At 48.3% G+C, this 22,226-nt stretch overlaps 2 protein-coding genes across 6 annotated transcripts in view; one reads left to right on the top strand and one right to left on the bottom strand.

Moving 5' to 3' along the window:
* The window catches only part of LOC139228999 (uncharacterized), a 132,812-nt gene that overhangs the window by 38,772 nt on the left and 71,814 nt on the right, over positions 1–22,226 (bottom strand). For 4 of the 5 annotated variants that reach the window (XR_011587653.1, XR_011587655.1, XR_011587654.1 and 1 more), the window contains exon 2: positions 21,060–21,355. The gene's annotated coding sequence lies outside the window, so the exon portion shown is untranslated. The remainder of the gene's footprint in view (positions 1–21,059; positions 21,356–22,226) is intronic. The other variant, XR_011587656.1, reaches the window with a different exon arrangement.
* Positions 1–22,226, top strand: part of vwa5b1 (von Willebrand factor A domain containing 5B1) — a 303,883-nt gene that overhangs the window by 228,444 nt on the left and 53,213 nt on the right. Inside the window, 1 exon segment of the mRNA XM_070860664.1 lies at positions 21,077–21,382. Coding sequence (XP_070716765.1) covers positions 21,077–21,382 — 306 coding nt within the window.

Raw genomic sequence — 22,226 nt, 5'->3', positions numbered from 1 at the left:
AGAAGGCGGCTCACCACCACCTTCTCAAGGGGCAATTGGGGATGGGCAATAAATGCTGGTCCTGCCAGTAACACCCACATACCATGAATAATTGGAATAAAATATGCTCCTGTCTCTGGACTGGAGACTTGAACCCACGACCTTCTGACTCAGAGATGAGATTGCAAGCCACTGAGCCATGGCTGACACTTTGGAATCACACGTAGACCTTTCCTTCTCCCCTGCCAGACTTGCAACAAATAGCAGAGCTGCAACGGACCCAGGATGCAATGCAGCTCACGCCTGCTCACCCTGGTGAAAGCACACGGTGTCTGGTGCACAGAGGACCATGGGTACTGTCGCTGCCATTCATCATCATCATCATCATCATAGGCAGTCCCTCGGAATTGAGGAAGACTTGCTTCCACTCCTGAAATGAGCTCTTTGGTGGCTGAGCAGTCCAATACGAGAGGCACAGACTCTGTCACAGGTGGGACAGACAGTCGTTGAGGGAAAGGGTGAGTGGGACTGGTTTGCCGCACGCTCTTTCCGCTGCCTGCACTTGATTTCTGCGTGCTCTCGGCGTTGAGACTCGAAGTGCTCAGCGCCCTCCCGGATGCACTTCCTCCACTTAGGGTAGTCTTCGGCCAGGGACTCCCAGGTGTCAGTGGGGATGTTGCACTTTATCAGGGAGGCTTTGAGGGTGTCCTTGCAATGTTTCCTCTGGCCATCTTTGGCTTGTTTGCCATGAAGGAGCTCTGCATAGAGCACTTGCTTTGGGAGTCTCGTGACTGGCATGTGAATTATGTGGCCTGCCCAGCCGAGCTGATCGAGTGTGGTCAGTGCTTCAATACTGGGGATGTTGGCCTGGTCGAGGACGCTGATGTTGGTGCGCCAGCCCTCCCAGGGGATTTGTAGGATCTTGCAGAGACATCGTTGGTGATATATCTCCAGCAACTTGAGGTGTCTACTGTATATGGTCCATGTCTCCGAGCCATACAGGAAGGCAGGTATTACTACAGCCCTGTAGATCATGAGCTTGTTGGTAGATTTGAGGGCCTTCGAACACTCCTAGCCTCAGGCGGCTGAAGGCTGCACTGGCGCACTGAAGGCGATGTTGAATCTCCTCATCAATGTCTGCTTTTGTTGATAAGAGGCTCCCGAGATATGGGAAATGGTCCATGTTGTCCAGGGCCGCGCCGTGGATCTTGATGACTGGGGGGACAGTGCTGTGTGGTGAGGACAGACTGGTGGAGGACCTTTGTCTTACGGATGTTTAGCGTAGGACCTATGCTTTCATATGCCTCGGTAAATACATTGACTATATCCTGGAGTGCAGCCTCTGAATGTGCACAGACGCAGGCGTCATCCGCGTACTGCAGCTCAATGCCAGAGGTTGGGATGATCTTGGACCTGGCCTGGAGGCGGCGTAGGTCAAACAGCTTCCCACTGGTTCTGTAGTTTAGTTCCATTCCAGCGGGGAGCTTGTTGACTGTGAGGTGGAGCATGGCAGTGAGGAAGATTGAGAAGAGGGTTGGAGCGATAACGCAGCCCTGTTTGACCCCGGTCCAGACGTGGATTGGGTCTGTAATGGATCCGTTGGTAAGGATCACGGCCTGCATGTCATCATGGAGCAGGCGAAGGATGTTGACAAACTTTTGGGGGCATCAAAAACGGAGGAGGACGCTCCATAGACCCTCGCGGTTGACAGTGTCAAAGGCCTTTGTAAGATCGAAGGCCATGTATAAGGGCTGGCGCTGCTCTCTGCATTTTTCCTGCAGCTGTTGTGCTGCAAAGATCATGTCCATTGTGCCCCGTAGGGGACGAAATCCGCACTGTGACTCCGGGAGGAGCTCCTCGGCCACAGGGAGGAGACGGTTGAGGAGGACTCTAGCGACAACTTTCCCAGTGGCTGATAGCAGGGAGATTCCCCTGTAGTTGCCGCAGTCGGACTTGTCCCCTTTTTTAAAGATGGTCACAATCACTGCATCTCTGAGATCTCCCGGCATGCTCTCCTCCCTCCAGATGAGAGAGATGAGGTCGTGTATCCGCGCCAACAGCGCCTCTCCGCCATACTTCAGCACCTCAGCAGGGATTCCAACCGCTCCCGTAGCCTTGTTGTTTTTAAGCTATCTTATCATTTTTCCTACCTGGTGCAGTGTTGGGGTCTCACTGAGGTGGTGGTGGGTCGCATGCTGCGGGATGGAGTCGAGAACACTCGAATCAAAGGTAGTCTCAATTGAGGAGATCTTCGAAGTGCTGCTTCCAGCGGGCCCTGACTGCCTCGGTGTCCTTGATGAGTGTTTCCCCATTCTTGGCCAGCAGTGGGGTGGGGCCTTGGGAGTTTGGACCGTAGGTGGCCTTGACTGCGATGAAGAATCCTCGCACATCATGGCTGTCGGTCAGTTGTTGTATCTTCTGTGCTTTCTCGATTCACCACCTGTTCTTTAGGTCATTGAGCCACCTGTAATGTTGTTTTGCTGCTCCCGAGTTGCGTTGTTGCTTGAGGCTCATAAAGGCTCTGCGCTTGCGATCTATTAGTTCTTGGATCTCCTGATCATGCTCATCAAACCAGTCCTGGTGTTTTCTGGTTGAGTAACCAAGTGTCTCTTCACAGGCACTGGGGACCTGGAGGGCAGACCAAGCGCTGTGGACATTCTGCGTCCCAGGGTCATCAAGGCACACCAGGTTAGCTGTGAGGCGCTGGCTGTATAGGGCTCTCTTAGCTGCGTCTTTAAGTGCCCCGGCATTGACTTTTTTGTGGCACTGCTTCTGCTGTCCTTTCCACTTTGGGGCTATGTTAATGTTGATGATGGATCGGATTAGGCAGTGGTCCATCCAGCAGTCATCAGTGTTAAGTTCAGAATAACTCCATGAGACTGTGTTCTAAGCTCAAAGCATTGTGACCTTGGTCTCTTTAATATAACTCCAAAGTGAGACAGCAGCATGGTGGACTGCCTTTTATACCTGTTTGCACCAGGGTACCACAGGTGACCCGTAGGTCTCCCACAGGTGTGCCCTCTAGTGGCAAGTCTTACACACAGGTGAGATTCACATACATAACATCACTTCCTCCCAAAGTCTTGAGTACGAGTTATTTACAGGTTGAGGTGTTCTGGCGGTCTGCGTTCCCTAGTGATCGCCTGAGTTGACATCCTGGCCTGGGTGAGTTGGTTGGACCATCGATGCACGGCAGTTCGGCTGGTCTGATCGGACTGTCGGGCAAGGTCGGTTCATTCTCGTGGTTGACAGCGAGGTCAATTGCTGGTTGGCTGTGTGTTGGTGGATTATAGATGGTCGGGTCTTCTTCAAACTGTTCTAGGTGGTCCGTGAATCGCAGTTTGGTCTGATCCAGGTGCTTTCTGTACGTTTGCCCATTCAACAATTTCACAACAAACACTCTATTCCCCTCCTTGGCTAAAACAGTGCCAGCAATCCACTTGGGACCGTGACCGTAATTTAGAACAAACACCGGGTCATTGACATCAATGTCACGCGAGGCCGCCGAGCGATCGTGGTACACGTTATGCCAGTGCCGCCAGGTTTCTACATGATCATTGAGATCCGGATGGACTAAGGAGAGCCTGGTTTTGAGTGCTGCAGGGGGAACGCCGGTGAGTGAGTGGGGGCGCGTCCGGTAGCTGAGCAGGACCCTAGATAACTGGGTCTGCAAGGAGCTGTCCGTTACACGTCTCAAGCTTTGCTTGATTGTTTGTGTAAAGTCCTGACCCTGCAGTACAGACTTATACGAGGCACATGCTGAAGTCTAGGTCACTCTGGATCTGCACCTTTATTTCACAGCTCTCGAGTGCCACACTTGCCTGAGACCTGCCTTTATATTACATGTGTGGAACAGGTATGCAGTGTCTCCTGCAAGTGCACCCCTGGTGGTAAAGTATGCTTGTGGTTACAGGTCACATCTAGTTACAGTCATGTATAGCATGGTAAGATACAGTTATATACAGTAGTGTGAGATACATGACATCACCCTCCCCCAAGGTCTTATTGTCTTTATAGATTCAGTCTCTCAGGTGGTCTACGCTCTCGCGTGGAGCGTCTTAGTTGTGGTTCAGTTGTTTGCTTTGATGCCTGTTTTTCTTTCGGTGTGATTGCTGGTATCTCGCCTGGGCTGTCTGTTGAAACTGCCCTTTCCTCAGGTTGTGCCCTCTGTCTGTCCACCAGGTGTGGTGTGAGTTCCACATTGTAGTCTGCCACTGGTTCTGCAGTGTTGGTGAATCTACTTTTTACTTGGTCTACATGCCTCCGGCAGGTTTGGCCATTGTCCATTTGTACTACCAGTAGCCTGTTTCCTTCCTTGCCTGTTACTGTCCCTGCAAGCCATTTGGGATCCCTGCCATAGTTTAGCACAAACACTTTGTCCCCTATCTCATTCCACCTCCCCCTCGAATTTTAGTCATGGTACTCAGTCAGCTTCCGGCACTTTGCCTCAACAATTTCATGCATGTCTGGGAGGGTTAATGAGAGCCTAGTCTTTAAGGTCTGTTTCATCAATAGTTGCGCGGGGGAAACCCCAGTCAACGAATGCAGATGAGATCTGTATGCCAGCAGCAGTCGCGACAGGCCGCTCTGCAGCATGGGACCTTGGATTCTGAGCATGCCTTGTTTAATGATCTGCACTGCTCACTTCACCTGGCCATTGGAGGCTGGCTTGAATGGTGCCGTCTTAACGTGATTTATGCCGTGGTCAACTATAAAATCTTGAAATTCTGCGCTGGTGAAGCACGGACCATTATTACTGACCAATATGTCAGGAATTCCGTGCATTGCAAACATGGTTCTAAGGCTCTCCACAGTGGTGGAGGTGGTGCTCGAGTTTAAAATGGTGCACTCGATCCACTTTGAAAATGCATCTACAACTACGAGGAACATTTTGCCCATGAATGGGCCCACATAGTCTACATGCACCCGCAACCACGGTTTGGTGGGCCAGGGCCAGGGGCTTAGGGGGGTCTCCCTGGGGGCATTACTGAGTTGGGCACAAATGGTGCACCGACGGACGCAGAGCTCCAAGTCCGCGTCAATGGCAGGCCACCAGACGTGGGATCTGGCTATGGACTTCATGAGAACGATCCCCGGGTGCTCGCGGTGGAGCTCCCGGACAAACGCCTCTCTGCCTCGCAAGGGCATAACTACTCGGCTGCCCCACATCAGGCAGTCTGCCTGTAGTGATAGTTCATGCTTGCGCCTATGGAAAGGTTTGATCTCCTCGGGGCAGGCATCGCGAGCCTCTGCCCAGTCACCAGTTAAAACACATCTTTTGACAAAGGATAACGTGGGGTCGCTGGTCGTCCAGGCTCTGATTTGGCGAACCGTCATGGGCGAACCTGTGGATTCAAAGGCATTGATTGCCATGACCATCTCACAGTCCTGTTCGTCGGACCCTTCCGTGGACGCCAGGCGTAGCCTGCTAAGCGCGTCGGCACAGTTGTCTGTGCCTTATTGTGTAGTCGTAAGACGCCAGCATGAGTGTCCACCGCTGAATGCGCGCCGAGGCGTTGGCGTTTATTGCCTTGCACTCGGATAGCAGGGGCATGAGGGGTTTGTGGTCGGTTTCTAATGCGAACTTGGCCCCGACAAGGTATTGGTGCATCTTTTTGACACCGTACACGCACGCGAGCGCCTCCTTCTCAACCATACCGTACCCGCGCTCCGCCCGCGAAAGTGACCTGGAGGCATAAGTAATGGGTTGTAATTTACCCACATCATTGACATGCTGTAAAACACACCCGACCCCGTATGCAGACGCATCACATGTAAGAACTAACTTTTTACCTGGGTCAAAAAAAGGCTAAAACACTGTTGGAACATAGAAGGTTGCGTGCCTTATTGAAGACGTGTTCTTGGGCCTCCCCCCAAAACCAATCACACCCCTTTCTGAGTAACACGTGGAGAGGCTCCAGCAGCGTGCTCAAGTTCTGCATAAAGTTCCCAAAGTAATTGAGTAGACCGAGAAAGGCGTGCAGTTCTGAGACATTCCGGGGCCTAGGTGCCAGACGAATTGCTTCTGTTTTGGATTCTGTTGGGCGGATTCCATCAGCGGCAATCCTTCTGCCCAAAAATTCTACCTCGGGCGCGAGAAACAGACACTTGGATTTCTTAACTCTTCGGCCTACCCGATCCAATCGACTTAGTACTTCCTCCAAATTACGGAGATGGGAGTCGGTGTCCCTGCCCGTGATGAGTATGTCATCTTGAAACACAACCGTTCCCGGGATGGACTTGAGCAGACTCTCCATGTTGCGCTGGAATATAGCAGCTGCCGACCTGATACCAAATGGGCATCGATTGTACATAAAAAGGCCTCGATGTGTGTTGATGGTGGTGAGTAGCTTAGACTCTTCGGTCAGTTCTTGCGTCATATATGCAGATGTGAGACCTAGTTTCGAGAAAAGTTTTCCTCCAGCCAATGTGGTAAATAGGTCCTCCGCTCTGGGCAGCGGGTATTGGTCCTGTAGGGAGACTCTGTTTATGGTAGACTTGTAATCCCCACAGATTCATATGGCGGGGACGATGGGACTTGCCCAGTCGCTAAATTCCACGGGAGAAATTATGCCTTGCCGCAGAAGCCGGTCCAGTTCGTGTTCAATCTTTTCTCTCATCACATAAGGCACAGCTCTAGCCTTGTGATGGACCGGTCTGGCATCCTGTGTGATGTAGATTTTAACTTTAGCCCCTTTGAAGGTGCCCACACCTGGCTGAAAGAGATGTTCAAAACGACTTAGAACTGTTGAGCAGGAGGTCCGTTCCTCTGACGACATGCTGTGACCATCATCCCATTTCCAATTTAGTTTTGCCAGCCAGCTTCTCCCCAACAGTGCTAGGAGATCTCCGGGGACAATCCACAGGGGAAGTCGGTTCACCGTCCCTTTGTGTGTGACTGAGAGCATGGCGCTGCCAAGGACTGGAACGATTTCTTTGGTATAGGTCCTTAGTTTGGTGTCAATCCTTGTGAGTTTTGGTCTGTTGCTTTTGTGCGGCCACAGCTGTTCAAATTGTTGCACGCTCATGAGAGATTGACTAGCTCCTGTGTCCAGTTCCATGTTGACGGGTATACCTTTGAGTAGGACCCTCATCATTATTGGAGGCGTCTTGTTGTAAGAACAGTGGACATTTATCGTGTTGACCCGCTGTACCTCGGTGTCCCGGGCACTGCCCCCACCGTCTTCTGGTCCGCTTTCCGACCCTTCCGATTCGTATACCAGCCGAGCTGCTGTTTTTCTGCACATGCAAGCCAGATGCCCTGTATAGTTGCAGTTTCTGCAAACAGCATGCTGAAATCAACATCCCCTTGTTGAGTGCCTTCCCCCACATCTCCAGCACAGACCGCTTCCATTGTTTCCGAAGGATGAGCTGCGACTGGCTGATCTCTCTTGAGCTTCTCTCAGTCTGTAGTTGATGAGGTGTGAACGGCCGTTCCTGTGACCCTTGATGGCTTCTGGCGCCACTGCCTGCTGTTGACGGCCTGCTCTCCTGCCTGTGTCTGTGTGTGGGGGTAGTGGCTTGTTTCACGCTGTGAACCCCTTGTTCCTATGTTTCATTAGTTGTCGTACCCATAGTATAGATCAACCTCGTTTCTTCTTCTCCTGCCAAGAATGTCTGTGCGACCAGTGTTGCTGCCTCTAGTGTCAAGTTCTTGGTCTTTATAAGCTTTCGGAATATGCCTGCATGGCCTATTCCTTCAATAAAAAAGTCTCTCAGTACTTCTCTCCTTAGTTCATCGGAGAACTCACATAAACTAGCCAGCCTCCGATGTTCCGCCACAAAGTCGAGTATGCTCTGGTCCACACAGCATCTGTAGTTGTAGAACCTGTGTCTGGCCATGTGTAGGCTGCTCGCTGGCTTCAGGTGGTCTCTCACCAGTGTGCTCAACTCCTCAAACGACTTGCTTGCTGGTTTCTCGGGTGACAGCAAGTCCTTCATTAAAGCGTATGTCTTCGAGCTACAGCTGGTCAAGAAATGGGCTCTTCTCTTGTCTGCCTTATCGTCGCCTAACCAGTCTTTGGTTACAAAGCTTTGTTGGAGCCTTTCTATAAAGTCCTCCCAATTGTCTCCAGCATTGTATTTCTCATCTGAGCCGTTGGTAGCCATTCTGTGGATTCTGTGATCCCGTAACTCGTCGCCACTGTAAAGTCCTGCAGTACAGACTTACACGAGGCACGTGCTAAAGTCAAAATCACTCTGGACCTGCACCTTTATTTCACAGCTCTCGAGTGCCACACTTTCCTGAGACCTGCCTTTATATACCTGTGTGGGACAGGTATGCAGTGTCTCCTGCAAGTGCACCCTTGGTGGTAAAGTATGCTTGTGGTTACAGGTCATATCTAGTTACAGTCATGTATAGCATGGTAAGATACAGTTATATATAGTAGTGTGAGATTCATGACATCTTGGACTGCCCGTTCCACTTGTCTGTTTAATGCAGGCTTAAACGGGGCAGACCTGACATGTTTGATGCCATTGCGGGTCATGAACTCGTCGAATTCCAAGCTGGTGAAACATGGTCCATTGTCACTGACAAGGACATCAGGCAAACCGTGGGTGGCAAACAATACCCTGAGGTTTTCAATGGTGGCAGTGGACGTACATGATATTATTATACATTCAATCCATTTTGAGTAAGCGTCCATTGCTACTAGAAACATCTTCCCTAGAAAGGGGCCAGCACAATCTAGGTGGACCCTTGACCACGGTTTAGAAGGCCATGACCACAGGCTCAGGGGGGCCTCCCTGGGTGCGTTGCTCAGCTGTGAGCAAGTGTCGCATTGGTGTACGCATGACTCTAATTTGGAGTCAATGCCGGGACACCAGACGTGTAGCCTGGCGATAGCCTGGGTGGGTACTGTGTAGATCGCGTATAAATGTTTCCCTGCCCTTTTCGGGCAAAATCACGTGATTCCCCCATAGGAGGCAATCCGACTGGACTGACATTTCGTCCTTGTGTCGGTGAAAAGGCTTAATTTGATCTCGCATTTCCCCGGAAACCCCCGACCAGCTCCCATTGAGGACGCAGCTTTTTACTAGTGATAGCAGAGGGTCCTGGCTGGTCCAGGTCCTGATCTGGCGAGTCATGACAGGTGACCCCTCACTCTCAAAAGCATCCATTACCAGAAGCAAGTCTGCGGGTTGCGCCATTTCCACCCCGGTGGCGGGCAATGACAGCCGACTGAGGGCATCAGCACAGTTCTCTGGGCCTGGTCTGTGGCGGATCACATAGTCATATGCAGACAATGTTAGTGCCCATCTTTGGATGCAGAACAAAGCATTAGTGTTGATACCTTTGCTTTCTGAGAGCAGTGAAGTAAGCGGTTTGTGGTCGGTTTCGAGCTCGAACCAGAGACCAAATTGATGCATTTTCTTAACCCCATATACATAAGCCAACGCTTCTTTCTCAACCATACTATAGGCTCTTTCAGCCCTCAATAGATCTCTGGATGCATATGCAACCGGTTGCAGTTTGCCTGACACATTTGCTTGCAGTAACACACAGCCGACCCCATACGACAACGCATCACATGCGAGTACTAAGCGTTTACATAGGTCATACAATACAAGTAACTGGTTGGAGCATAGCAGGTTTCTGGCCTTGTTAAAGGCTGTCTCTTGAGATTTACCCCAAACCCAGTCATCACCCTTGCGTAGCAACAAATGCAAGGGTTCCAGTAAAGTGTTCAACCCCGATAGAAAGTTCCCAAAGTAGTTGAGGAGTCCCAGGATTAAACGCAGCTCCGTCACTTTCTGTGGTCTGGGTGCATTCTTGATGGCCTCCGTCTTGGAGTCCGTGGGTCTGATGCCGTCTGCCGCAATCCTTCTCCCCAGAAATTCGACCTCTGGCGCCAGGAAAACACACTTGGAGCGTTTCAGCCTAAGTCCCACTCTGTCCAGTCGCTTTAGAACCTCTTCCAGGTTGTGCAAGTGTTCGGTGGTGTTGCAACCAGTGATCAGGATGTCGTCTTGGAACACCACGGTGCATGGAACCGATTTCAGCAGACTCTCCATGTTCCTCTGGAAGATGGCCGCTGCTGAACGAATTCCAAAGGTGCATCTGTGACACAAGAACAGTCCTTTGTGCGCGTTGATGCACATCAACTTATTTGACGGTTCAGCCAGTTTCTGTGTCATGTAAGCAGAGATTAGATCTAGCTTGGTGAATGACTTCCCCCCTGCTAGCATTGCGAATAAGTCCTCCACTTTGGGTAGTGGGTACTGATCCTGTAACGAGACTCAGTTGATCGTCACCTTGTAGTCCCTGCAGATTCTGACCGTCCCATCGCTCTTAAGCACCGGCACGATTGGACTGGCCCACTCGTTGAACTCGACTGGCGATATGATTCCCTCTCATTGAAGTCTGTCCAGCTCAATTTCGACTTTCTCTCGCATCATATATGGGACTGCTCGGGTCTTGTAATGAACAGGCCGTGCCCCAGGAACAAGATGAATCTGCACCTTGGCGCCTGTGAAGTTGCCGATGCCTGGCTCAAATAACGTCGGGAATTTGTTTAGCACCTGGGCGCACGAGGTGTCATCCACCTAGGACAGGGCTTTGATGTTGTCCCAGTTCCACCAGATCTTGCCTAACCAGTTCCTCCGAACAGCGTTGGGCCATCGCCTGGTACAATCCACAGTGGTAAATCATGCACCCTTCCGTCATACGATACTTTCACTGCCGCACTGCCGATAACAGGTATGAGCTCTTTGGTGTAAGTGCACAGCGTTGTGTGAATCGGGCTCAGTTTTGGCCTCTGTGCCTTGTTACGTGGTGACGGAACTCTGTCATCTCCTGCAGGCAGACCTGGAGCCTTAAATAAGGGTGAGGACGGCTCTCTCAGCGACAGCCAAGGTCACCATCGCCCTCAAACTCTGCACCACAGGATCTTTCCAGGGAGCCACAACGGACATCTCTAACTTCTCCCAGTTTACCGCCCATTGCGCCATCCGTCAGGTCACAGAAGCGCTCAATAAGAGGAGGAGGGGCTTCATCTCATTTCCAATGACCAGCAAGAAGCAGACGGAGCGGTGAACTGGCTTCCTGAGGGGTTCAGCTTCCTCGGGGTGCAGGGCACCATAGACTGCACCTACGTCACATTGAGGGCCCCATGGAACAATCCAGAGATCTTCCGAAAGCGAAAGGGATACCACTCACTCAATGTACAGTTGACGTGTGACCACACGCACCAATCATGGCCATAGACGCCACTATCCTGGCAGCAGCCATGCTGCCTTCATTCTGCGGCAGACAGCTGCAGTTCAGTCGTTGGGACCAACAGGTACTTCTGTTCACTACTCAAGTGATGTCGCTGAACCTCTTTCGGCACGGAGTTGTCCGGTCCACTGTTGAGCCCAGCACCTCGACAGCCACCTCTGCCCAAGCTTTGCAGAAGACCTGCCGAGAGAACCTCACAGACTCTGGAGGTAGGAGGCACCTCATGTCCTCCACACCTCGCACCAGCATTTCAATTTGGGCATCGCTGAATCTGGCTGCCCTTGTGCTGCCTCTCAGAGCTCCCATTGATGCTAGAAACACACACCGGATGATCCAATACAACTAATGGCAATGACCATAACCTTCCTGAAAGACATGCCTTTTCAGAAGACCAGGGACCAGATGCCTCATTATGACTGAATGAGAGTCGGGTGAAATTGGGTCCTCACTGGTTCCTCCCGCCCCGGCCGAATGTCGCTCCATTCTCCGCCCCATCTCTATGGCGCTAAATCTTCAGTTCATTCAAATTAACCGCCCCAAACTGGTGGAGGGCCATTTCGGCCCCTGTACCTTAGAGCAGCGTAGCTTTAGGGGGGATCTGATTGAGGGTTATAAGAAAGTGAAGGGAATAGACGGTGTTCCAGCTGACCATTTATTTCAATGAAACAGGTTAGGCAGGACCAGGGGCACAAATTGAAGTTGTATCGGGCTACATCGAGGTTAGACGTCAGGAGGTGGGTCTTCTCCGGGAACAAGCTGCCGTTCCATGTGGTGGATACAGACTCACTGAATCCCTTCCAGCGAAAGCTGGATGTGTTTCTGGCTGCGGCGGAGATTACCTCTTACAGAAGGTCAGTACTGCAGGGAATTTAATGGCCAGAGTGAACTCCAGAACTAGTTTTGATCGCCTACATGGGTCAGAGAGGAATTTTACAGATTCTTTTCCCCTAAATGGGCCTGGGTTTTTTCATTTTTTTTTGCCTCTGCAGGAGATTGCAAGGTTTGGGGTGGGTGGAGTGTATATGTTGTGATACACTGGGTATTGGGATTGTGTGGGACAGGCCCGTGGGACCAGACGGTCTTTCCCTGTCCGTCATTGGTCGTATGTTCGTATTCGCTTCAACCCCTCCCTGTGGCAGCGAGTTCCACATTCTCACCACTCTCTGGGTAAAGAAGTTTTTTCTGAATTCCCTGTTGGATTTCTTGGTGACTATCTTATATTGATGGCCACTGGTTATGTTCCCACAAATGGAAACGTTCTCTCTGTATCCACTCTGTCAAAACCTTTCATAATTTTAAAGGCCTCTATTAGGTCATCCCTCAGCCTTTTTTCAACAGAAAAGAGACCCAGCCTGTTCATCCTTTCCTGATATGTAAACCCTCACATTCCTGGTATCATCCTTGTAAATCTTCTCTGCATCCTCTCCAGTGCCTCGATATCCTTTTTATAATACGGCGACCAGAACTGTACGCAGTGCTCCAAGTGTGGTCTAACCAAGGGATCCATTACAGACAAATCAATCTTGGCCTCGGTCATCTTCCACCCTTGTGTCCTGTGTAACAATTGGAGTGAGACCTCTGGCTGATTTTCTCCCAGCTCAGGGGCCAATTGTAAAAATGCGACTGGTCCTGAGCCCCCTTTTCCAGTTACGAACTGCTCACTCAGTACACAGCAGGGATGGCACGAGATTTCCTGTGTGTGGCTCAGGACCTCCTCAGCTGATGAATTATTCACTAAACCATCAGGATTTATACATTTTTCACAAGATGTTATAGATGATTTCACAATCCCAGGGGACCTCTTAGCTGAAGTAATAAATTCTCTCATAATTAAATTCAAAAAGTTTGCAACTCCTTGAAGCTGCAGAGTTGGGGTGAATATGTCTTAATCAAATTATATTTGACAATAATGGTGATTCTGTGGTACATTCTGACATCAAGGATGAAATATATAAAGCAGCAGCATTGTCTCAGAGTCCTTATCTATCTGAGATCATTTAGACATCTTCAGAGTATACAAACATTCAGAAATGCAATGCACCTAAAATGACTGCATTGGCAGCAATTTATTTAACCATTTCCCAGGCAGACAGTAGAATTTACTGTTTATAAAGAGAGCGAAATATCAATTTCATGGAACCCGAGCAAGGAATTTTCTCGTGCATCCATCTGCTGCTCAGAACACAACCTGTTCACAATAAAATTGCCAGACTGAAGACAACATCCTTGTCGTAGGCTTTTAAAGTAAAACCATTTTAGAAGTATTGTTTGCTTATATAAAGGATCGTCTGATTTCTGTTCTCGGGGTCAATTGTAAGCCTATTATAATGTAACATTTTTGTTATGCGAATGAGCTAAGGTTTGGCAGATGGAATACAATGTCAGAAAGTGTGAGGTCATCCACCTTGGAAAAAAACAGTAAAAGGGAATATTATTTGAATGGGGAGAAAGTACAACATGCTGCGGTGCAGAGGGACCTGGGGGTTCTTGTGCATGAATCCCAAAAAGTTAGTTTGCAGGTGCAGCAGGTAATCAGGAAGGCGAATGGAATGTTGGCCTTCATTGCGAGAGGGATGGAATACAAAAGCAGGGAGGTCCTGCTGCAACTGTATAGGGTATTGGTGAGGCCGCACCTGGAGTACTGCGTGCAGTTTTGGTCACCTTACTTAAGGAAGGATATACTAGCTTTGGAGGGGGTACAGAGACGATTCACTCGGCTGATTCCGGAGATGAGGGGGTTACCTTATGATGATAGATTGAGTAGACTGGGTCTTTACTCGTTGGAGTTCAGAAGGATGAGGGGTGATCTTATAGAAACATTTAAAATAATGAAGGGGATAGACAAGATAGAGGCAGAGAGGTTGTTTCCACTGGTCGGGGAGACTAGAACTAGGGGCACAGCCTCAAAATACGGGGGAGACAATTTAAAACCGAGTTGAGAAGGAATTTCTTCTCCCAGAAGGTTGTGAATCTGTGGAATTCTTTCCCAAGGAAGCAGTTGAGGCTAGCTCATTGAATGTATTCAAATCACAGAGAGATAGATTTTTAACCAATAAGGGAATTAAGGGTTATGGGGAGCGGGCGGGTAAGTGGAGCTGAGTCCACGGCCAGATCAGCCATGATCTTGTTGAATGGAGGAGCAGGCTCGAGGGGCTAGATGGCCTACTCCTGTTCCTAATTCTTATGTTCTTATGTTCTTATTATGTCTATGGTCCCGTATTTGTTGAATTTTTTCTTGCTGGTAAAAGCACACCAGGTTAAAATTGGTTCCTGTTGGCTGTTTCTGCAAGATGCAGAGGATATATGTTATGGACTGGTAAACTGAAGGCCTTGATATATATGGATCAATTCCTCCGATTGCCTTTGAAAGGGGACCTACCTCACAGGTCATTCAAAGTGTTTGGAACTAATCAATGGGTCAAACCATTCCATTCAATTATCGATGCCGGTGAGATTGCTTGGGATATTTGGCAGCTGTAGTTGTGATATCATCCAAGTACCAATGTTAAACCAAAATGTAGTGAGCATATACGATCGCTATTCTTCTCTATAAATGGACCTTTGTATTTATTGTTTAACCCTTTCTAAATTCAAAGGCATTTCAAATCTTGAAAATGTAGTAAAGTCCTGTTCAGTTTTTTAAAACATCATACACGTTTCCCCCAAATTTGACAATCAGTTGTCGGATCAGTTGTATGATGGTCAGACCCAATTCAAGGCACATTAACAGCCCTTTGAATCCCTCTGTACCGAACATTCCCTCAGTGTCTCATCCAGTACTGTCCACACCTCCTTCAAAACCACTCTCCGCACTCCCATCCTCAAGAACCCACCTTCAATCTCTCCATTTCCTCCACCTTAGTCAACTTTCTCACCTCTCCAATGTCTTTAATTTTCTGTTGCCTTTCAACGATGTTTCTACCTCTCTCACTGTTCTTTATTTGTCTCTTCGATCTGGCTTCCGCCCAGTCCCCAGTGGTGAGGCACAGATGATATCCTGTGCAATTGTGAACATGGCTTCCTAGTTCTCCTGATCCCTCTTGACCTCTCTGGCATCTTTGACACAGTCGACCACTTGATCGTCCTTCAAGGTTTCTTCTCTGCAGCCATCTCTAGATTCAACTCCTCCTTGACTTATTGCTGCTGTGCCTCTGAGCCCCCTCCTCTTCATTACCGACACACTCCCCTTTGGTGACATTATCCAGAAACAGCGGGGCAGCTTCTAAATGTCTGCTGAAAATGCCCAACTCTACCTTGTTGCCTCCCTCATTGAGCCAAGAATTGTTGCCACATTTTCAAATTGCCTGTCTGATATCAAGACCTGGATAAACCAAAACTTCTTCCAACTGAATGTCAGGAAATTTGACGTGCCCTTCAGTAGTTCTGCACTTTGAGTCAGTTAGCATCCCTGGACTGGCATCTCGATCTGTCAGGGAGCCTTAACATCTTGTTTGACCCAGAGCTCAGATTCAGCCCCACATCTGCTTCATTAATGAAACCGCTGTCTTGCCTTACTGAACACCTGAACTCATCCCTCACCTTCTGCTGACAGAACCACAGTCAGTGTCTTTGTCACCTCAGAGTTTGACCTTCAATGCTCCTTAGGCTGGCCTCCCCATTATCATCTCTACTGACTAACTTGATGGAATCTTTTTGAGGAGGTAACAAGGAGGATCGATGAGGAGTGCGTTTGATGTGTATCTGGATTTTAGTAAAGCTTTTGATAAGGTCCCACATGGCAGACTGCTCACGAAAGTAAAAGCCCCTGGGATCCAGGGCAAAGTGGCAAGTTGAATCCAAAATTAGCTCAGAGGCAGGAAGCAAAGGGTAATGGTTGATGGGTGTTTTTATGACTGGAAGGCTGTTTCCAGTGGGGTTCTGCAGGGCTCAGTACTGGGACCCTTGCTTTTTGTGTATATATCAATGATTTAGACTTGAATGTAGTGGGTATGATTAAAACGTTTGCAGATGATTCAGAAATTGGCCGAGTGGTCGTAATGAAGAAAAAGCTGTAGACTGCAGGAAGATATCAATGAACTGGTCAGGTGGACAGAACAGTGGCAAATGGAATTCAATTTGGAGAAGTGTGACGCAATGCATTTGGGAAGGGCCAACAAGGCAAGAGAATACACATTAAATGGTTGGACACTGAGAAGTGTAGAGGAATAAAGGGACCTTGGAGTGCATGTCCACAGATCCCTGAAGGTAGCAGACCAGGTAGATAAGTTGGTTAAGAAGGTATACGGAATAGAAACATAGAAAATAGGTGCAGGAGTAGGCCATTCGGCCCTTCTAACCTGCACCGCCATTCAATGAGTTCATGGCTGAACATGCAACTTCAGTACCCCATTCCTGCTTTCTCGCCATACCCCTTGATCCCCCCAGTAGTAAGGACTTCATCTAACTCCTTTTTGAATATATTTAGTGAATTGGCCTCAACAACTTTCTGTGGTAGAGAATTTCACAGGTTCACTACTCTCTGGGTGAAGAAATTCCTCCTCATCTCGGTCCTAAATAGCTTACCCCTTATCCTGAGACTGTGTCCCCTGGTTATGGACTTCCCCAACATCGGTAACATTCTTCCTGCATCTAACCTGTCTAACCCCGTCAGAATTTTAAACGTTTCTATGAGGTCCCCTCTCATTCTTCTGAAATCCAGTGACTACAAGCCCAGTTGATCCAGTCTTTCTTGATAGGTCAGTCCCGCCATCCCGGGAATCAGTCTGGTGAACCTTCGCTGCACTCCCTCAATAGCAAGAATGTCCTTCCTCAGGTTTAGAGACCAAAACTGTACACAATACTCCAGGTGTGGCCTCACCAAGGCCCTGTACAACTGTAGCAACACCTCCTTGCCCCTGTACTCAAATCCCCTCGCTATGAAGGCCAACATGCCATTTGCTTTCTTAACCGCCTGCTGTACCTGCATGCCAACCTTCAATGACTGATGTACCATGACACCCAGGTCTCGTTGCACCTCCCTTTTTCCTAATCTGTCACCATTCAGATAATAGTCTGTCTCTCTGTTTTTACCACCAAAGTGGATAACCTCACATTTATCCACATTATACTTCATCTGCCATGCATTTTCCCACTCATCTAACCTATCCAAGTCGTTCTGCAGCCTCATAGCATCCTCCTCGCAGCTCACACTGCCATCCAACTTAGTGTCATCCGCAAATTTGGAGATACTACATTTAATCCCCTCGTCTAAATCATTAAGGTACAGTGTAAACAGCTGGGGCCCCAGCACAGAACCTTGCGGTACCCCACTAGTCACTGCCTGCCATTCTGAAAAGTACCCATTTACTCCTACTCTTTGCTTCCTGTCTGCCAACCAGTTCTCAATCCACGTCAGCACACTACCCCCAATCCCATGTGCTTTAACTTTGCACATTAATCTCTTGTGTGGGACCTTGTCGAAAGCCTTCTGAAAGTCCAAATATACCACATCAACTGGTTCTCCCTTGTCCACTTTACTGGAAACATCCTCAAAAAATTCCAGAAGATTTGTCAAGCATGATTTCCCTTTCACAAATCCATGCTGACTTGGACCTATCATGTCACCATTTTCCAAATGCGCTGCTATGACATCCTTAATAATTGATTCCATAATTTTACCTGCTACCGATGTCAGGCTGACCGGTCTATAATTCCCTGTTATCTCTCGCCCTCCTTTTTTTAAAAGTGGGGTTACATTGGCTACCCTCCACTCCATAGGAACTGATCCAGAGTCAATGGAATGTTGGAAAATGACTGTCAATGCATCCACTATTTCCAAGGCCACCTCCTTAAGTACTCTGGGATGCAGTCCATCAGGCCCTGGGGATTTATCGGCCTTCAATCCCATCAATTTCCTCAACACAATTTCCCGACCAATAAGGATTTCCCTCAGTTGCTCCTCCTTACTAGACCCTCCGACCCCTTTTATATCCGGAAGGTTGTTTGTGTCCTCCTTAGTGAATACCGAACCAAAGTACTTGTTCAATTGGTCCGCCATTTCTTTGTTCCCCCTTATGATTTCCCCTGATTCTAACTGCAGGGGACCTACGTTTGTCTTTACTAACCTTTTTCTCTTTACATATCTATCGAAACTTTTGCAATCCGCCTTAATGTTCCCTGCAAGCTTCTTCTCGTACTCCATTTTCCCTGCCCTAATCAAACCCTTTGTCCTCCTCTGCTGAGTTCTAAATTTCTCCCAGTCCCCGGGTTCGCTGCTATTTCTGGCCAATTTGTATGCCACTTCCTTGGCTTTAAAACTATCCCTGATTTCCCTTGATAGCCACGGTTGAGCCACCTTCCCTTTTTTATTTTTACGCCAGACAGGAATGTACAATTGTTGTAGTTCATCCATGCAGTCTCTAAATGTCTGCCATTGCCCATCCACAGTCAACCCCTTAAGTATCATTCGCCAATCTATCCTAGCCAATTCACGCCTCATACCTTCAAAGTTACCCTTCTTTAAGTTCTGGACCATGGTCTCTGAATTAACTGTTTCATTCTCCATCCGAATGCGGAATTCCACCATATTATGGTCACTCTTCCCCAAGGGGCCTCGCACAATGAGATTGCTAATTAATCCTCTCTCATTACACAACACCCAGTCTAAGATGGCCTCCCCCCTAGTTGGTTCCTCGACTTATTGGTCTAAAAAACCATCCCTTATGCACTCCAGGAAATCCTCCTCCACCGTATTGCTTCCAGTTTGGCTAGCCCAATCTATGTGCATATTAAAGTCACCCATTATAACTGCTGCACCTTTATTGCATGCACCCCTAATTTCCTGTTTGATGCCCTCCCCAACATCACGACTACTGTTTGGAGGTCTGTACACAACTCCCACTAACGTTTTTTGCCCTTTGGTGTTCTGCAGCTCCACCCATATAGATTCCACATCATCCAAGCTAATGTCCTTCCTAACTATTGCCTTAATCTCCTCCTTAACCAGCAATGCTACCCCACCTCCTTTTCCTTTTATTCTATCCTTCCTGAATGTTGAATACCCCTGGATGTTGAGTTCCCAGCCCTGATCATCGTGGAGCCACATCTCCGTAATCCCAATCACATCATATTTGTTAACATCGATTTGCACAGTTAATTCATCTACCTTATTGCGGATACTCCTTGCATTAAGACACAAAGCCTTCAGGCTTGTTTTTTTAACACCCTTTATCCTTTTAGAATTTTGCTGTACAATAACCCTTTTTGTTCTCTGCCTTGGGTTTCTCTGCCCTCCACTTTTCCTCATCTCCTTTCTGTCTTTTGCTTTTGCCTCCTTTTTGTTTCCCTCTGTCTCCCTGCATAGGTTCCCATCCCCCTGCCATATTAGTTAAACTCCTCCCCAACAGCACTAGCAAACACTCCCCCTAGGACATTGGGGGCAGTCCGAGAGGCAGGAGTTCCTGGCGTTGGTGAGGCCTATAAAGGCTCAGCGGCAGCGAGAGGCGGCGGCAGTCCGAGAGGCGGGAATTCCTGGCGTTGGTGGGAATACTTGCCTTTGTTAGCCGAGGCATAGAATACAAGAGCAGGGAGGTTATGCTTGAACTGTATGAACAATGGTTAGGCCACAGCTAGAGAATTGCGTGCAGTTCTGGTCACCGCTTTACAGGAAAGATGTGATTGCATTGGAGAGGGTACAGAGGAGATTTACGAGGATGTTGCCAGGACTGGAGAATTTTAGCTATGAAGAAAGATTGGATTGGCTGGGTTTGTTTTATTTGGAACAGAGGAGGCTGAAGGGAGACCTTATTGAGGTGTCTAAAATTATGAGGGGCCTAGAGAGAGTGGATAGGAAGGAACAATTTTTCTTAGCAGAGGGGTCAACAACCAGAGATTTAAAGGTAATTGGGGGGAGGTTTAGAGGGGATTTGAGGAGAAATTTCTTCACCCAGAGGGTGGTGGGAGTCTGGAACTCACTGCCTGAAAGGGTGGTAGAGGCAGAAACCCTCACCACATTTAAAAAGTACTTGGATGTGCACTTGAAGTGCCGTAACCTACAGGGCTACGGACCGAGAGCTGGAAAGTGGGATTAGGCTGGGTAGCCTCTTGGTCGGCCGGCGCGGACACGATGGGCCGAATGGCCTCCTTCCGTGCGGTAAATTTCTATGATTCTATACAAACTTCAACTCAGCCAAAATGCTGCATTGGTCTCTTCACCCTTAAACTTGTCTTAAATTCCCATCCACGCATCCTCTTCAAGCTCCATTGCTTTCTGTATCCCAGTGTACAGTTTAAAATCTCTCCATGGCCTTAATGACCCAACGTCTTGTCCGACACGTCACCACCATGGCTGCTTGTCCAGTGATCGCACTCCTGCCTTCAGAACTCTCTACTCCGTTCCCTCTACCTTACCTCCTCTTTCTCTCTCCTGCTTTCAAACCCTTCCACAGAACCCTCCTTTTTGACTGGTCTGATTCCCCATCCCTGCCCTCTCCATTCACTTCTCCTTTCCCCGTGTATGGTGTCTACCTGATCCCTTTTCTCCTTGTTTTAAAATGGTCTGAGTCTTCTACCTACGTGTTACGTAAATGCAAGTTTCAGTTATTCCATGCCCAATCCACACAGAGAATGCATAAATAATTTTATTTAAACACTGCCCTTCTCTCTATTCTTGCTACCTCATTCTGTCTTTCCCAAAATAATATTGTTTTAACTTGGGTTTTTTCTAACTACCCTCACCTCACTTCACCTTGGGCTTTTATCAGCAATATGGGTCCATCAGATCAGTATATTGGTGGATTTGCCTGCATTTTAAAATCTTTTGATGTTACGACATTTTGACATTGAAAATTACAACACAGAAGGGGGCCATTTGGCCCATCGTGTCCGTGTCGGTATTGAATAACTAACACTTGAATATCACCTTGACTGTTTTTGCAGGACATTTTCACCATCAATCATCAACTCTTGAAGTTGACTCATCCCTTGAATTGCAGGAGCCACCACTGACCTGGAACCCAGCCCATCAGTGCAAGTCTGACTGCAGGGCAGTCGTTACTGGCTTGTTGTGTGGTGAAGTCATCCAGTGGGAAGTTGCATATGATCTTGAATCCCTTCTTCACCAAAGAACAAACTGTGGTGCTGCACAGGATGATCTGTGGAATGAAACGATCCATCACTTGGCAGCTAAGTCCATCATTCGAGATTTTGAACAAATGGCTGAAAAAGAATGTGAAATAGAACATGGTAAGGATTTAATCAGGACACGAATATTGCAGAGTGTCCAGTGATACTCGACAATTATATTGAGAATAAATGCAGCATGCTGAGTAATGATATATATAGATACATGTGTGTCCGTACGTATTTCACAGCCAGCTGGTCAGCATCTTACAGAGAAAGCTGCAGGTGGAACCAATAATAAGAACATCCCAAACACTAACTGAGCTTCCTCTTATAGATGTGGAATGGGCCATTGCACAATGCAGGCATTTTCTGTTCCTTTTTAATATTTTTTGTGCTTGTGATTCTTTTCTTTCTATCGCCACGTGATTCGTCTATACATCTATGAAGGCTGGGGCCTGAGAACTGGCGCCTAGGAAACACTAGTTGTCAGCCATGCTCCCTCTGAGCTGTGAGCACACACAGCAATCGGGAGGGTCCTTCACAGGCCGCTCACTACCATTCCGCATGCTGGGCGGCTCGGCAAATTTAAAGGTACCGCCCACGAAAAAAATTGAGAGGGAACATTGATTCCAATCTAATAATTGCCCTCCAATTTTAGAATGCCCCTTTTATCCCAATTCTTTGCTTCCTGCTTCCCCACTGATTTCCACATTTGTGCCTCCGAGTCCATGCTCCCTTTCTAAGCCAGTAATGTCTTGTGCAAAACCTCATTGAGTGGCTGCTGAAATCCATCTCCATACAACTGGCATTACAATCACTGGCCTGTAATCACTTTGACCTTTGCTCTGTCATAGAATGGATGTTCGTACCGATAAACATTCTCTTTTTGCTACCCCTCAATCCGTTGGTGTTATTCCTCAATCCAGCGATCTTTGGAAGATTATAACGAAAGCAACCCTAATTG

This window comes from Pristiophorus japonicus, chromosome 18 (assembly GCF_044704955.1).
Source record: "Pristiophorus japonicus isolate sPriJap1 chromosome 18, sPriJap1.hap1, whole genome shotgun sequence".
NCBI lineage: Eukaryota > Metazoa > Chordata > Chondrichthyes > Pristiophoridae > Pristiophorus > Pristiophorus japonicus.
Note: the sequence above shows the minus strand (reverse complement) of the source record. Positions and strands in the feature narration are given on the sequence as shown.